Raw genomic sequence first — 15,036 nt, forward strand, 5'->3', positions numbered from 1 at the left:
TCACAGCCTCAGACCATCAGCTCCGCTGGTGTGTGTTGTTTAGAGCAGCAGAGGTGTCTGGGAATGAATGCAGCAAAAGTTAAAATATTGTCCAAAATTACATATTTCACAGACAAATAGCTGAAAGTTTGAGCACATGATTGTTACTAAGATGCAATTTATTGTCAGCTTAACATAAAGATATATGTAATAATAATGTAAGTCAGCCAGGTCAGTAACGAATGCAGTGTGTGGATGAATGAAGTGTGTGTGACGCATGAGAGCAGAGAACACTTGTCAGAATAATACACAGAAACTATAGCTGACTTCTGTCGAGGGAGGAAGGAACACAAGATGTGTTTTTTTTTCACACCTCTCTCAAAAAAAACAAAAAAAAAAAAACAAAAGACAACCGAAGACAAGGTGAAGCCTCGTGTTCTGGCCAGAGTGAGTGTGTGTGTGGGAAGGACTTAGAGGAGCTGTGAAGACATGAGCGTCAGTGATCGGCTGTGAATCAGTGTGGAAAGATGAAGCTTCTGCTCAGCAGTCTGCTGCTCGCCTCTCTGTGTGCGCTCTCATCCTGGAGTAAGTACAAACACAAGCTTTCATATCTGTGTCACAGCACATCTCATGATTTGAACCGCGTTTCAGCTGATAATATAGACGAGACGTAGAAACTGACAACAGTCGGTGTGGCGTAACCACTTCATCTGCTTGCTGACTTTCACAAAAATCAGAACAAATAACTGATTTATTTTGAGCCGTGTCTTTATAGCTTAACTTCTCCAAACATGATCACTTGCTCCATTCAGCGTCTGATTCAGCTTCTGAAGTCCTGCGATATGTACAGAACTGTGATAAACTACCCAATCACACACTGCTCTGTCTCTTTCCAGGTGTTTCATCTGGCGTGCCTGTTGTCACCCAGACCCCTGATGTCTCCATCATGGAGGGGGAGACAGTAAACATCACCTGCTGCTGGATGGGGGAGTTTAAGAGACTGACCGTGAACTGGCTGAAAAATAATACAAATATAAAGAGCGAGAACTTTGACAATCCCTTTCCTGCGGCGTCCAACTGCTCAGTCTTGACCTTTACGGCTATCAGGGTGGAGAATTCAGGGAAATACACCTGCAAGGTGATTCAGGAGATACCGGTTTTATCTTGGGTCGAAGGAAACGGTACTGTCATCAGCGTTACAGCCAGAGAGAACATGAAGGACAACACAACAGGAGGTAAGAGACAAGACAGCAGGAGCTCGACAGGCTCGTGTTCAGGGTTTGACTAACAGCTCAGATAATGATGTTTGTTCAGAACGTGGGGTCTGGTCTGTTCAGGTCTGTCAAAGCATCTCTTAAACATATAATTCACACACAGATCACATTGTGTATTAGAGTAAAAGTTTTGTACCGTTTGTGCTCCATTTTTCTCACAAGACAATCATCCAGGACCCGGCGGGGATTCTGTCCCACTTGCTCTGATAATTTGCCTGGCTGTCGGGGCTCCGCTGCTCCTCGTTGCGCTCGCCTATTTCTGCGCTCTACGATGGAGGCAAGGTATGAATGATGCAGAAGTAGTTGGTTCACCAACCATCTAGCCATGCAAAAAAAACAATCGAAATAATTATGTCTTTCAGTCAGGATAATCCACTGAACATGCTGTTAAACGTTTTCTCAGGCACTACTTCTTTCACCAAACGTGACTGATTTCTAATCTTTTTAAAATTGAATTAATATAATTACATCCCTGTTTCAAAAACAGTGGGACGCAGTGGAAAATGTAAATGGAAACAGAATTGGAGGATTTGCAAAACCCTGAAACCTAATATTTAATTGAAAATAGCACAGATCAAACATATAAAATGTTGAAACTGAGGGATTTCTTTGATGCAGCAAGACGTTTCAAAAAGGTTGGGACAGCGTCATGTTGTCTTCTCTTTTCCATCACATCTTCTTTTACAAACACTGTAAGCGTTTGGGAACTGACGAGGCCAGCTGCTGTCATTTTGAAATTGGAATGTTTCCCCATTCTTGTTTGATGTACGATTTCAGCTGCTCAACAGTTTAGGGTCTCCTTTGTCGTGTTTCACATCTCATAATTTGCCAAACACGCAGACACACAGAAACATTAAAAGGTGGTTTGGCATTGTCTCACTGAAAATGTGAACTGTGTGCTGGTAAGAGTTTCAAATCTTCAGCCGCCAGACCACAGGACAGTTTGAAATGAGGTCTACGCTTGGGGCCAGAGAAGGTGGCAGTGTTTCTGGATATGGTTAAAATCCATTTCCTTTTTGCATGGGAGAGTTTCAACGTGCTTTTAAAAGCATGATGTACACAATGAAACACCTAAATTCTTTGCAATTTGACATTGAGAAACATTCTTTTTAAAGTGTTGCACTATTTACCAGCTCAGTCTGTCACAGGGTGGTGAAGCCCTCCTCATGTTGTCTTCAGAAAGTGTCTCTGGAGGCCTTTTTATACCAGGTCATGTTAACCCACCTGTTGCCAGTTAACCTAATTAACTGTGAGATGTTCCACCAGCTGTTTTCTTTCAGCGCTTCACAGCTTCTTCAGTTCTTTGTTGCCACAGTCCCAACTTTTTGAAACAGGTTGCTGGCATCAAATCCTAATTGAGGATATCATTTTCAAACGTTTCTCCATTTCGACACTTGATATGTTGTCTCTGCACCTGAGTTTTTTTGGAGACAGGTTTGTAATTGAATGTATTTTTTAATGCTCTGAATGCCACAAAACTAAATACCGTTAACTTCAAATGTATTTGGCCTACAGCAGAAATGTCATCCTGAAACCTTGGCAATTTAAAACCCCAACCCAACCCCCAAATACATGCTTAGTATTTTAAGTGAGAAAAAAAATAAAAAATACTACTAAAATATAAAAAAGGTGGCCCCCACCCGAGTAGTATCACTGGCCCTACGTTTACACGTAGCAGGGTATTTTGGAAAACGGATATTTTGGCCCCTCCGTCTTCAAAAATAACATCGTGCACACAACATCGTTTTCAAAAATGTTGTCGTTTACATGAACCCGGATAAATACGCCGTCGAGTGCATCATAACTATGCCAAACCGATGGGTGCGAGTGTAAACATAGGTCGCTCACATGACGTGAAGTATTCAGTCGCATGTAAACGTGTGTAAACGGGGTCTGGGTCTAACCCGGACCCCGTTTACACTTAGGGAAAACGTATATGTTGTCATGCTGTTCGGCCTGTCATTTACACTCAGTTTTTTTCAGGGAAAACGATCATTTCTAAAAACTCCGGCCAAAGTGAAAATTTCTGAAAATGCCAGTTATTTGTCGGAGAGAAAACTGGGTTAAACGGCGTTTTAGGTTCCGAAACGTCACAACATGCGACCTATGTTTACACTCGCGCCGATAGGTTTGGCATAGTTATGATGTGCTCGACGGCGTATTTATCTGGGTTCATGTAAACGACAACATTTTTGAAAATGATGTTGTCTGCGCAATGTTATTTTTGAAAACAGTGGGGCCAAAATATCCGTTTTCCAAAATAGCCTGCTACGTGTAAACTACATGGTCATGCAAGTAGGAAAGTTATGGCTATGCTCCTGCTTATTTGGCCTACAAATTCATTTCTACTTTTTGAGGTGGCTCCCTCAGTGATTGAGTGTGACGGCCCTGCTGCAGGTCAGACACTCATCACGTTATTAATTCTCGGAAGCCGGGCACCAGTGTTACTGATTTTTAAGTCAACAAGGTTGCTTTAGTCGCTCAGATCATCGACCACAGCTTCCTTTGTACAGTCTAAACAGTTGCACATCCATCAGACATCAGCATTTAGAGTCATGACTCTGGCAGTCTGATGAATACATGCACAGTATTTCTTCTCCTCTTACATATTTTTTTCTGTACTGCTGGCTCTTTACTAGCTAAATACTTCACTGTAGCTAGTTACTAACTTTATTCTAGGTATCATACAATGGGTTTATGAGAGCTTTTCCACTGAAAACAGCTGCCTCCTATGTCTGGGAGGCATACGCTTTCTACTGTGCAGAAGTGAAAAATATATTGATTAGAGCAGCTTTAAAGACAACATAGGTGAGCAGTTGGATGGATGAATACTGAGATCACTGAAGTATAAGATCTCTCTAGAGTGTGGAGGACCAACATGAATGTGGAGTGCGTTTACATGCACCTGAGTGTGTTTTCTCGTATTTGACTCCTCCGCTTCCAGCAAATCTGTCATTTCTATTCTGTGAGTCACCTCAAAGTGGAGAATGAACCTGGTTTGGACTCCTGATGTAACCACCACTCAGTTGGACTTAGCAAATCCATTTAATCATCAATAATGGAAAAGTGACAATACATTTGACCCTTTCCATTACCGGTATGAGACAATCACTTCACTTCCATTTCAGCAAGACAGTCATAACATTATTTACAGTTATCAGAAACCTTCATACACTGTTGTTCACATGGGCAACACATAACCTTCAGTAACTTTGATAGTTGGGTCACAAGGTTTTAACATAGAATTCGACAAGTTTCAGTGGGAAATGTACAGGACCAAGCGTTGAACCATGTGGTACACCACGGACAATGTCTCCTGAGAATGAGGAGGAATTGTAGCAATGATGTTAGCATTCTATGATTTGAGCCAGTTTGGTCCTGAGGGGCTGAGGGTGAGAATAACGGTTTCCTGCCACAGTCTGAACATGGTGCCACCGGTCTGTTAGCAGGGCAATGGGCCTTGTGACCGTCCTGCAACAGTAGCTGCAGTAGTAACTTGGTAACAATACCAAGTTAAATTAAACTTAAGAATGGTTCTTCTATGTATGTTTGCTACAGAATTTTGTGCAACAATTTTTTAAATCATTTGTGTGTGCGTGTTTCAGCACAAGCAGCCAGGGTGATCTATGAAGTTCCCCATATCGACTCTGAGGTGGCAGACATGGACAAACACAGCACCAGCTCCTCCAGAGGCTCCTCTCAGTGGGTGAGTCTATTGGTGCAGTCTGCAAACACACTTGTGCACAAATGTTGCGTGTAGAGTAACAGTAGCAAACAGAAAAAAATAAGAAATCCTGTGGCACTAACTGACTGGGAGGGTGTTCTCTTCTTGTGCAGCGTGGTGATCATCAGATTCACTTCAGCCAGTCTTCAATCGACCTTTCAAAAACTGTTTTTATAATCTGCATGAGTTGAAGTGTGAGACGGGGTAACATGTGGTGAATGGTGTGAACATGCACGTGTACACTGACTCGACTAAAGAAGCAGCAGAACCAAATCTTATTTGACAGACAAAGAAATCGAAATCATATTCCATAGCCACAGCGGCTTACCAATGTGACGTACAGCATCTTATGCTGACTGGTTCGATTACATTTTCACCCTATTTAGAGTCACATTTCACAACTATCAGAATCAGAATCAGCATTCCTTTATTGATCCCCGAGGGGAAATTGTTTTTGTTGCAGTGCTTCTTACTAGGATAGAATTAGAATAAAAATATAAAGAAAGAACAGACAAGAAAATAAATATATAAAAAGCAAGTATAAAAAACAAAATATTTATATTGAGAATATACACACACACACACACACACACACACACACACACACACACACACACACACACATATATATATATATATATATAAAATAAACAGCATATACAAAGGATGTGCAAAAGTTGAATTGGTCAAATATGTGTCAGTATAAGTGAAAAGTCCAGGGGCCATTCAAAGGGAGGAGTTGTACAGGTTGATGGCCACAGGCAGGAATGATTTCCTGTGGCGTTCAGTCTTGAGTTTTGGTGGGATGAGTCTCTCACTGAACGTACTCCGGTGCCTGGCCAGCACATCATGAAGTGGGGGTGAGACGTTGTCCAAGATAGTCCGTAGCTTAGTCAGCATCCTCCTCTCTGACACCACCGTCAGAGAGTCACACTCCATCCTCACAACGTCACTGGCCTTGACGATCAGTTTGTTTAGTCTATTGACGTCTGCTATCCTCAGCCTGCTGCCCCAGCACGCAACAGCATAGAGACTCATAGAAAATCCTGAGCATAGTCCGGCAGATGTTGAAGGACCTCAGTTGCCTCAGAAAATAGAGATGAGTCTGGCCCTCCCTGTGGAGAGCGTCAGTGTTCTTTGCCCAGTCCAGTTTATTGTCAATATGTACCCCCAGGTACTTGTAATCCTCCACAATGTCCACACCGACCCCCTGGATGGAATGAGAAGGAGAAGAGGGGGGGGTTGGGGAGTGGTTGATGGTGGTCGTCCAGGACAGCAGAGGAGTCGGAGGGGCCTAAAGACCCAGGCCTAAAGTCTCTCATCTATTAAAAAACAGATTCAGTTCATTGGCCCTGTCAACGCTGCCTTCAACTCCTCTGCTGTTCATTCTGAAGCCAGTGATGGTCCTCATACCGCTCCAGACCTCTCTCAAGTTGTTCTGCTGGAGTTTCCACTCCAGCTTCCTCCTGTATTTCTCCTTAGCCTCCTTAGATTTTCACCTTCAGTTCCCTCTGTATTGTTCTCACCTCCTCCCTGTTACCAGCTCTGAAAGCCGCCTTCTTCTCATTGCATCTACTGCTACTACTGCTACTTTTTCTGACCTCATTGATATTGAAGGAGCATTATAAGCCTGTAAAACACCACAGTCTACAGGCTTGATACATTATGAGAAATAATTAACAGCATATGTGCTGGACATGATCACACTGCAAAAGTTTCAAATGTCACGGTTTAACTTGTACAGCTACACTTTAAGCAGGAAATTCTTACATTGAGGCGTTATGAAATAATAACAGACATCCTGTTTGTGACTAATTGTGCCTATTGCTCACACCCACTCAGCTTTGTATTGTACACGTTAGCAAAGGTCTTCTGTCAACCTTTGCACGACACAAACCCTCAAGCTCTGTGATATTACCCATATTTGACACATGTTGAAGTGCTGCCATGCAGCACTTATACAGATTAAGGTGTGCTCGCAGTAATTGTTTGTGTCTTCCTGTCTCTTCCAGTGTCAGGTTCCTGTGTACGAGTCCTTCGATTACTTTGAGCGTGTGCAGACCAAAGACAGTGGGTGAGGATCTGCTCAGGGGAAATTCCACATCTTACTTAATTAAGTTTCCCTGTTGTTTTTCAGCATGTATATCATGTACATTCATTTGTTTCCCTTAACCTGAATATCTAAATGATTTTATTTGAGTGTAAATATTTTCTATTTTTCTATAAAGTTTTATCTATCTTTGTGGTCTAAGTTCATTACATGGTAACATGGTGCATTTCTAGACGGGTTTATTGTATCTTAAATCAGACAATGAGACAAGTCGATGCTTTTTTTGTCACTTGATCACCCTGTCAGCGAGTCAGTGGTCTGCACTGGTGATTCAAGAGCAAACAAGTGGGTTTCAGAGTGACTTCAGACATGATAAGGCCACTGAGTGGAAACTGTGGTGTTACGGAGTTGCTGCATAATAGGTCAATGACAGGAAGAGGAAACAGCGCCTGTGACGGTTGGAGTTGTGTCTCTTGGCCTTGTTGCGTTTTCATCACACAAGCTGCGTTCGCTTCACACAGACCGTCTAAAATGTGATTATTTCTGGAAATGCATTTTGCTGAGACCACTGTGATCACTCATGTCTGAACACATCCGCTCTGCATTTCAGATTATGTGGTCATTTTCGAAAATTTCCAGAGACCCTCTTGTTAAACACCATTAGCATTACTGAAAGCAGAATTCCGCTAATTGCTAATGTTATTCATACAAACATGCTTACAAAAAGTACATATGCTCAATGTCGGCCTGCACGTGAAGAGAATACAGAAGAGAGCTGAATGATGGTAAAGATCCTCGCCCCATTATTCATTTATAAGAATTACACCATGTTGGACGTGTCATTTACATCTGATCATCCAACAATAAGGGCTGTATAGTTGAGGTTAGGGTTAAATCAAGTCACAGTGCTAGTGTGTTGTTATACTGTATGTTGAATAATTGCGCTCAACTAGCATCCCACAATACTGAAAACGTGACACCATAGCTGCTCTAAGCTAGTTAGTTAGCGACTGTACAGTACTACCCTTTATTCTGAGGTAGGATGCATATTGTCTGTTTCCAGGATCCAAAATATGTCCAACAAATACTGGATTTAAAAAATTTGGTTTGGTCCATTTTGTCATTCTAGGCCTCTGTGGCAACATGAAAATACCTTAACACATAAGAAATAGCATTTTCATTTCTTCCCTTAAGGTTTGCATAAGGAAAGCCCATGTGGTCAAATCACAGAGGGACATGCAGAGTGCTGAGGTCACAAATGGGTCTGATATAAAATATAAACTTTTGACATCGTGTGACTTTAGTTTGCTTTCATCTGGTTTACTAATGGCCTTACAATTAATTAATGTGCTGCAAGCTAAAATTGCTAACATGGATACTCAATAGTGCCACAAATTATTTTAGTGTCGCATATCTTATGACAAATGTGACAGTAGTGATTAGAAAGTAAATAAACTGCAGCCTGATGGGCGCTGATTTACTGCCATTTCTTAGCACAGAGACACTTGGCCCAGTGAGTCAGCCAGTTTCAGACTGTCAAAGGCCACAGAAAGACACGCCTTCACAGATAGGAACAAAGAATGGGTACAGTATGTTAACCCTTACCTGCATCCCAGCTCTATGCCCACTTACATAACCTGCAGAAGGTGTTAACCACCACACCATGTGACTGTAGCTTTCTCACGCTGTTTCTTTCTCTTGCAAACGTTCACCCCTGTACAAACAGTACACGTCCACCACATCAGTGGGATGCTATAACTGCACATTGTTTTTGCTGTCATGCACACAAGTTGGATCTTCGAAAAGCGTAAAACGTAACTCAAGCGCTTAAACCCAGTTGTGTCAGAGTGATGAGTGGAGACACTCCATGTTCAGTGATACTCCACATTGCTTTCATTACTCAACCACGCTTGGAATGAAGCGTAGTCTGACTTGAAAAATTGTTCTTTATTCAAACTGTGTAACGTCAGTGAGTAACATATTTGCAGGAGACACATGCACAACTCACCTAACTCACACTGTACACTCTGTGCATGCTCCATATGATAGGCACTAATGAGAATAGGCTAATCACTCTTTGCTCTTATCATTGTAGGCAACATTTCATTCAAATTCATATTCCGTGGAGTCAAACCTCTTCAATGCATCCTTCAGTAATATAGCATTTCTCAGCGAGAGCGCTGAGAAGTGCTTTTACACGCTACATCTTATATTTATACTGTAAGAGAGCACCGTTGAAAGGAAACCATGCCAGGCCACAGGGCCAGAAAAAAAACAAACATGTGAGCAGACATGTATACTTATGTACGTTTATGCAGCTCAAACTTTCCCCTCGCGGTTCATGTCCACTCTTGCGCAGCAGCACTGACGACCAGCAACCACAGCAGATGTGCTGATGCTGGCTTCACATGTGGGGTAACTGGGGTTAAACTTGTTATGTTATCATCTGACACCAAAAGTTGCAACCAGCACTGAGTTCATATCTCAAAGAGGCAATTCATTGGGGTCTACTTTGTGTCAAGTTAAACAAATCACAGAATTTATTGCCTTCGTGATTTAGTTGTGAAAAGACTTCTCCATAAAACAGTAAGTAAATGACTAAAGCTCTAAATGGTCTGTGAGGTAATATGTACAATGGGCGTTGTGCGACTGAGACCTGTGTTGACACAGTTGGAGCCACCACCTACATCAAACACTTAAGCAAGTATTGCCTATCCTTTTGAACCAAGCCCTCAACCCATTTTTCAAAAGCTATAAAAAGAGATCCCTCTCTTCCCTCCACTCCCAGCACATCTTCAGCTCTGTCGACCGGCGTTGGTCCTCGATTTTCCTCTTTACCACATTAACCACCTCTTAAGCAGCAAACATGACCCAGCTCGAGACAGCCATGGCTATCCTGATGAAGACCTTTGATACATACGCCGCCGCCGAAGGCAGTAAGGAGTCCCTGAGCAAAACCGAGGTCAAAACCTTGCTGGAGAAGGAGCTGCCCGGACTGCTCCAGGTAACATATACTCCAGGGGAGGGATAACTGTGCTGACTGGGGTGGTAACAGCACTGAATAATGAGGCTTAGACACATGTGTTCATATTTTAAAGATTTAAACACTCAACTTAGTAGATGCTATGTAGCACGAGAGCAGCTTTAAGTTACAAAAGAGTCCTCCAGTACTGAAAATGTGTTGAGTTGTGGTGTAAAGTGCATCAGAACTTGTGGTTACCAGGTTGTTGCTTCGTAGCTGTGTGCAAACATTCGGACAATAAAACCATGACAGATTTTCCAACCGCACCTTAAAAAATGATGACGTTCTGCAGCTGTGCATGTCTGTGTATTTTGCTGACATGGACCAATCTTTGTGTCCTGCCTTAACATTGTGTTGTTGCCATTTACGCACCCAAAGACCTACACTCTCGATACTTAAGCTCTACTAAATATGGCTGGAAAAAGAGGCTGATCGTGGCACTTTTAGTTCCCCATTGTGCTACAATGCCGTGTTGTAACACCGTAGTAATGTGGTTTTGGTGGTCTGTGCAGGCAGCGAAGAACCAAGAGGAGGTGGACAAGCTGCTGAAAAGCCTGGACTTTAATGGAGACTCTGAGGTCGACTTCAGTGAATTTGTGGTGCTGGTTGCCGCTCTCACTTGCGCCTGCCATGACCGCTGTCCCCAGAAGTGAGAAGGGCGACTGCACCCTGGGGCGGAGCCGAATGGCGATAACAACGACATAAAACCTCTGGAGTGACTGTTTTCTTTGACGGCTGAATAAAATTGCTTATTTACTTGCCTTGTGTGCGTGTATTATGTGACTCATGTGAAATCAGAAGCAGTAAGAATATGGGAAGGAAACTGCAACGTGAATGACAAAAAGGCTGATTGTGCAATCAAGCTTAAAGCAAGCTTAGTTCCTTAAAGAGACTTTCTCACAGGTTTACCCCTGAGTGACAAAACACACACACTCAAAACTAAAAAAAAAGAGATAATAAACTGAGAGGTAATAAAAGATGCAAACCTATAACATAACCGTATAACAAATATGACAGTAATTGACCTTTTCATAATGCAGTGAGAGTATAGAGAATGTGAATGAATGTATCTGTATGGTGGGCGATGGTATATGACAGGAAATGGCTTTTAAGGCACTGCAGCAGGTGGTCAAATAGGCTAAGTCACGTTAGAACAATCATTACACGTCTTATCTAAGTAGGACATGGGGTCACGCGTGTGAAACTGAAAGCACGGCCTGCTCTGGCTCCTCAGAGTTCTTTGTTTGAATGGAGAAAGCGAAGATTTTCACTTCACCACAAGCTTCAAACAAACAGGTGACACTGTGCGGATGCAAGGGTCTCAGCACACAGCCGAGGGCGACGCCACCGCATTGCTCAGAAACCAGCTCGCCCTGCCAGATGCATGCAGCGGAGGAGGGCAAAACCTCAAGAGTGGTCAGAGCGCCTCGGCAACAGGACGGAGCAGAGGAAACACAGCAGCTCGACAGTGTAAACTGATATTAGATAACAGTGGATTTGGAGATTCAAAGACGCTGGAGTGGAAACTTTTTGCATCCAGTGAGTTTCTTAATCCTCTGATCGGAGGCAACAAGCTGCCTCTTAATCCATCTCTGTGATACTTTCTGTCTTTAGGTCAGGTCAACACTCTATTAGCCCACCAGGGAGCACTGGCCGAGTGACACACTTTGTCCAGCCGGGGCAGTTGTGTAATTACAGAATGCACATGCTGCCCTCTAGTGGCGGCGCACTCTCCCTTTTTCAAAAAACAGTGCTGAGAATGACGTTTAAAGCAGGTGCTTGAAGAAGAAGTGCAAAGGTTCATTGTTATCAGCGCTACCATCATGGATCTGCCATCTTGAGCGAGTCTGGAATCATGACCTCCTGTTCCTGTGCAGTTGATTAGACTGTGCAGGCCGAGTCCAAGGCCTCACACTGCTTTTGGTGAAACATGGTTGGCCTGTAATCGGCTTGCAAGGTCATTAAGCTCAGACTCTCCTCTCTCCACTTCCTCTCTCGCTCTCTCTCTGTCTCTCTCTGTCCGGGGCATTATGGAGGCTTATGGGGATTAGGTGTCCAGAGTGGAGGAGGCTGGAGCTCTGGAGTCAGGAGATACAGGTGGGAAGGAAAAGTGCTGCTGGATGAGCACTTTGCTGTGCTTGTGGTGGATGTGCTCTGTTTCTCCATCTTATGCAGTATTTTGTCTTTTGTCAGAATATATTTTTACTGCATTATTAGCAAGAAATAAGCACAAAAACATTCTATTTTCACCATATTTTAGATGATAAATTGCTTCCACTGTCCACTAAAACCTTTATTAGTTATAACAAATGTCCATTTAATTTGTTAAGAAATGATTTCATCTCCTCACTGCATGGTACCTGCACCAAAATCCATTTATTAACAGCCTACTCACATTTATAATGATGGCTCATTAGAAAGTGAGAACCATTCCCCTTTATTAATGACTCACTGCTGTTTATCTAGTAAAATATTAAATCAGCTATGCTTGTAACTGTGGAAGCAAGAGAAGACCAGAACCATTTTTTATTTCATAAACAATACCAAACAGTGATATTATTTCATTCCATCTATTTACCATTTTAACCTCCTGACTACCAGGAAAAAAATATTGTCCAATCACATTTTATTTTTTAAATTCCTCAATCAAACTTTTTCAAACACTTAAATAAGCAATGCTCAATAAAAAGTATTATGCACTTTTCCTTTCCCATTGAAAAGCCCTAAACCTCCTCTGTAGATTGCAGAAGGAATTAATTCATTAGTATGCAGTCGGTGGGAGATATTCAGGTTTACAAATGCCCTCCATAGAGAACAAATTTGAACCACTGGTATAGTCAGGAGGTTAAGCCATTGATTTCGATTGATGGCTTTAGGTGGGAAATGGAGGGATTTAAATAGTGGTTAAATATCACTGTTTTCGTATTGTCTTGCTTTTAAAAAACAAATTATTTAGTATTTAAACATTTTCAGACGGTCATTTTTTTTTAACCACTTTAGAAACTTTTTTTGGGGGGGGGGTTCAAAGCTTTAGATTGAAAAATCAAACATCCTCTCATCTGAACATCATCTTAGATAATATGACATATAAAGAATTAGTAGATTAGTGACTATTAATAAAATCATTATTAACCCTTTTTTAAGGGTGCCTTATTAGAAAGTACAAATATATACAATCATGTATCTTGCTGTATTTTAAATATGTGGTCTTGTACCTTCCAGGTATGGTACTTTACTTGTTGCAGTAATGATGGTACTTTCAGTACTGACAACATGAGAGCTGCTTATTTTAGTACTTTAAATCAGCAGGTCATTCAACCAGACTTCTGATACATAAACGATCATCAGTGAAACAAAGAGAACTATGGTTCAAGAAGATTTTCTTAGCACAGTTTCAGATTACTACTGACTAATATTGGAGCAGAGGTCTTGCTTCAACCTTAAAACGATGTGGTTGGGGGTTTACACCAAACACTCACTCACACACACTGCTTAGCTCGGTGCATGTGAGGAGGTAGAGCGGTTATGAATACCTTATTCTGTTTTGACGCCACACATCTCGGGTCATATGAGCTTCCAGGGTGCACAGCTCATCTCGTGGCCTGACTTTCAGCAGGAGTAACACCGCAAACACACTGCTGCTCTTTGTCTCGAGACTTTAACCCAGCGTGTTTTCTTGTCCCGGTAGGCATCATGGGGCGTCACTGGGATTTACCGAGGGACTGAAGTAGCTCACTGAAAGGCAGCTTGACAGATGACTGTTTGACTCATGGGTTATTTGGGTTTTGGTTAAGTCAGCTTTCAAGCTTTGATTTGTCATCAAAATAGAGTTTAACATAAAGATGCACACGCAGACTTCCACCGCTAGGTCTTGTCTTTCATGTTCATGCTTAATACATAAGATTTAATTGCCGTTACTAGAAATTCCTTGTAAATGAAAAGCCTCATCTTCTGTTTAAAAATGAAAGAAAAAAAAAAAGACACAAAGTGCAGAATTTGAAAACTCTGACTTCGGTGCCCCTAGTGGAAGGATCAAAAATGGCACAAGGACAGCATTGCATATCGATACCAACCGCGTGATCAGACCCAAAGACAAAAATAGACTGAAGCGATACATAATTAATTTCTCTTATGATAAAACTTTCTATCATCAGAGTAACTTTAAAGATGCTATAATCACACAAAAATCCCACACATAGGAAGGCTGAGTAACGGATTCAAGGTCAAGGTCTTCAAAGTCCAGATGAAATGACATGAAATTTAAATCAAGTAATCAAGTTTCACCATGACAATTCATTTCCAAATCCTCCTCCTTCCTGATGACGCAACCATGGGCTCATTATGTAATCACTGTCTTTGCTAGACAAGAGACAAATTCCATCATCAGGTTTGGTTTCAACAGGTATCAGTAAAACCAATGACACCAAAAATAGCCACTTAAATTACAGCAGTCAAAGCCACGTAGGATGTTTCTCCATACCAGAAATAGTTCTAGAGGGAGTCTTTCTAATCATTTGTGCCTGGGATTACTTATGCTGTCATATGATCTTAATGGGAATTAGCATTCACCTTACAACCTGTCTGCCAAGGATGACCTGTTGACTGAGTGTTCAGCAGCGAACAAACAGTTGCCAGGGATTATACAACATACCAGGGAGTTCCGCCCATCCCGCGCATTCCTTTCAACTCAGTGTCACTGAGGCCGTTCCTGTCAAACGAGATGCTCGTATCTGTCTGCTCTGCAGACTGAAGTCCCGTCTCCACGGCTAAATACTGATTTATGAACGCAGCTTGGCGACCCTGACTGTCTCCACCACCTCTCGAAACAATATGTGTGACTTACTGATAGCGTGTGTTGTCTTTATCAACATGACCTAGAAGCTCTAGCAGTCTCACGGTGAGGACAAAGAAACACATCGCAGCCTTCGCTCATAGCGGACAGCGGCGGCAGTACTGCCACCTTTGACCTACACACACGATAAGCAGG

General features: G+C 42.2%; 2 protein-coding genes across 2 annotated transcripts; both read left to right on the plus strand.

Moving 5' to 3' along the window:
- The first annotated feature begins 449 nt into the window (after nucleotides 1-449).
- Nucleotides 450-7,116, plus strand: LOC139351174 (uncharacterized). Its single transcript, XM_070992931.1, has 5 exons — nucleotides 450-564; nucleotides 876-1,214; nucleotides 1,416-1,535; nucleotides 4,859-4,959; nucleotides 6,990-7,116. Exons 1-5 carry the CDS (start codon nucleotides 507-509, stop codon nucleotides 7,053-7,055), a joined length of 684 nt encoding a protein of 227 aa, XP_070849032.1. The 5' UTR covers nucleotides 450-506; the 3' UTR covers nucleotides 7,056-7,116.
- A 2,703-nt stretch (nucleotides 7,117-9,819) lies between these two features.
- Nucleotides 9,820-10,721, plus strand: LOC139351175 (protein S100-P-like). The gene is made up of 2 exons (XM_070992932.1): nucleotides 9,820-10,031; nucleotides 10,562-10,721. Exons 1-2 carry the CDS (start codon nucleotides 9,894-9,896, stop codon nucleotides 10,700-10,702), a joined length of 279 nt encoding a protein of 92 aa, XP_070849033.1. The 5' UTR covers nucleotides 9,820-9,893; the 3' UTR covers nucleotides 10,703-10,721.
- The last annotated feature ends 4,315 nt before the right edge of the window (nucleotides 10,722-15,036 follow it).

The sequence above is a fragment of the Chaetodon trifascialis genome, chromosome 23, assembly GCF_039877785.1.
Source record: "Chaetodon trifascialis isolate fChaTrf1 chromosome 23, fChaTrf1.hap1, whole genome shotgun sequence".
In the NCBI taxonomy this organism is placed as follows: Eukaryota; Metazoa; Chordata; class Actinopteri; order Chaetodontiformes; family Chaetodontidae; genus Chaetodon; species Chaetodon trifascialis.

Coding starts and splice junctions, on each gene's coding strand:
- LOC139351174 (XM_070992931.1), top strand. CDS start 507: ATGAAGCTTCTGCTCAGCAGTCTGCTGCTCGCCTCTCTGTGTGCGCTC. Junction 1,536..4,858: donor CGCTCTACGATGGAGGCAAG/GTATGAATGATG, acceptor TGCGTGTTTCAG/CACAAGCAGCCAGGGTGATC. Junction 4,960..6,989: donor CCAGAGGCTCCTCTCAGTGG/GTGAGTCTATTG, acceptor TGTCTCTTCCAG/TGTCAGGTTCCTGTGTACGA.
- LOC139351175 (XM_070992932.1), top strand. CDS start 9,894: ATGACCCAGCTCGAGACAGCCATGGCTATCCTGATGAAGACCTTTGAT. Junction 10,032..10,561: donor AGCTGCCCGGACTGCTCCAG/GTAACATATACT, acceptor TGGTCTGTGCAG/GCAGCGAAGAACCAAGAGGA.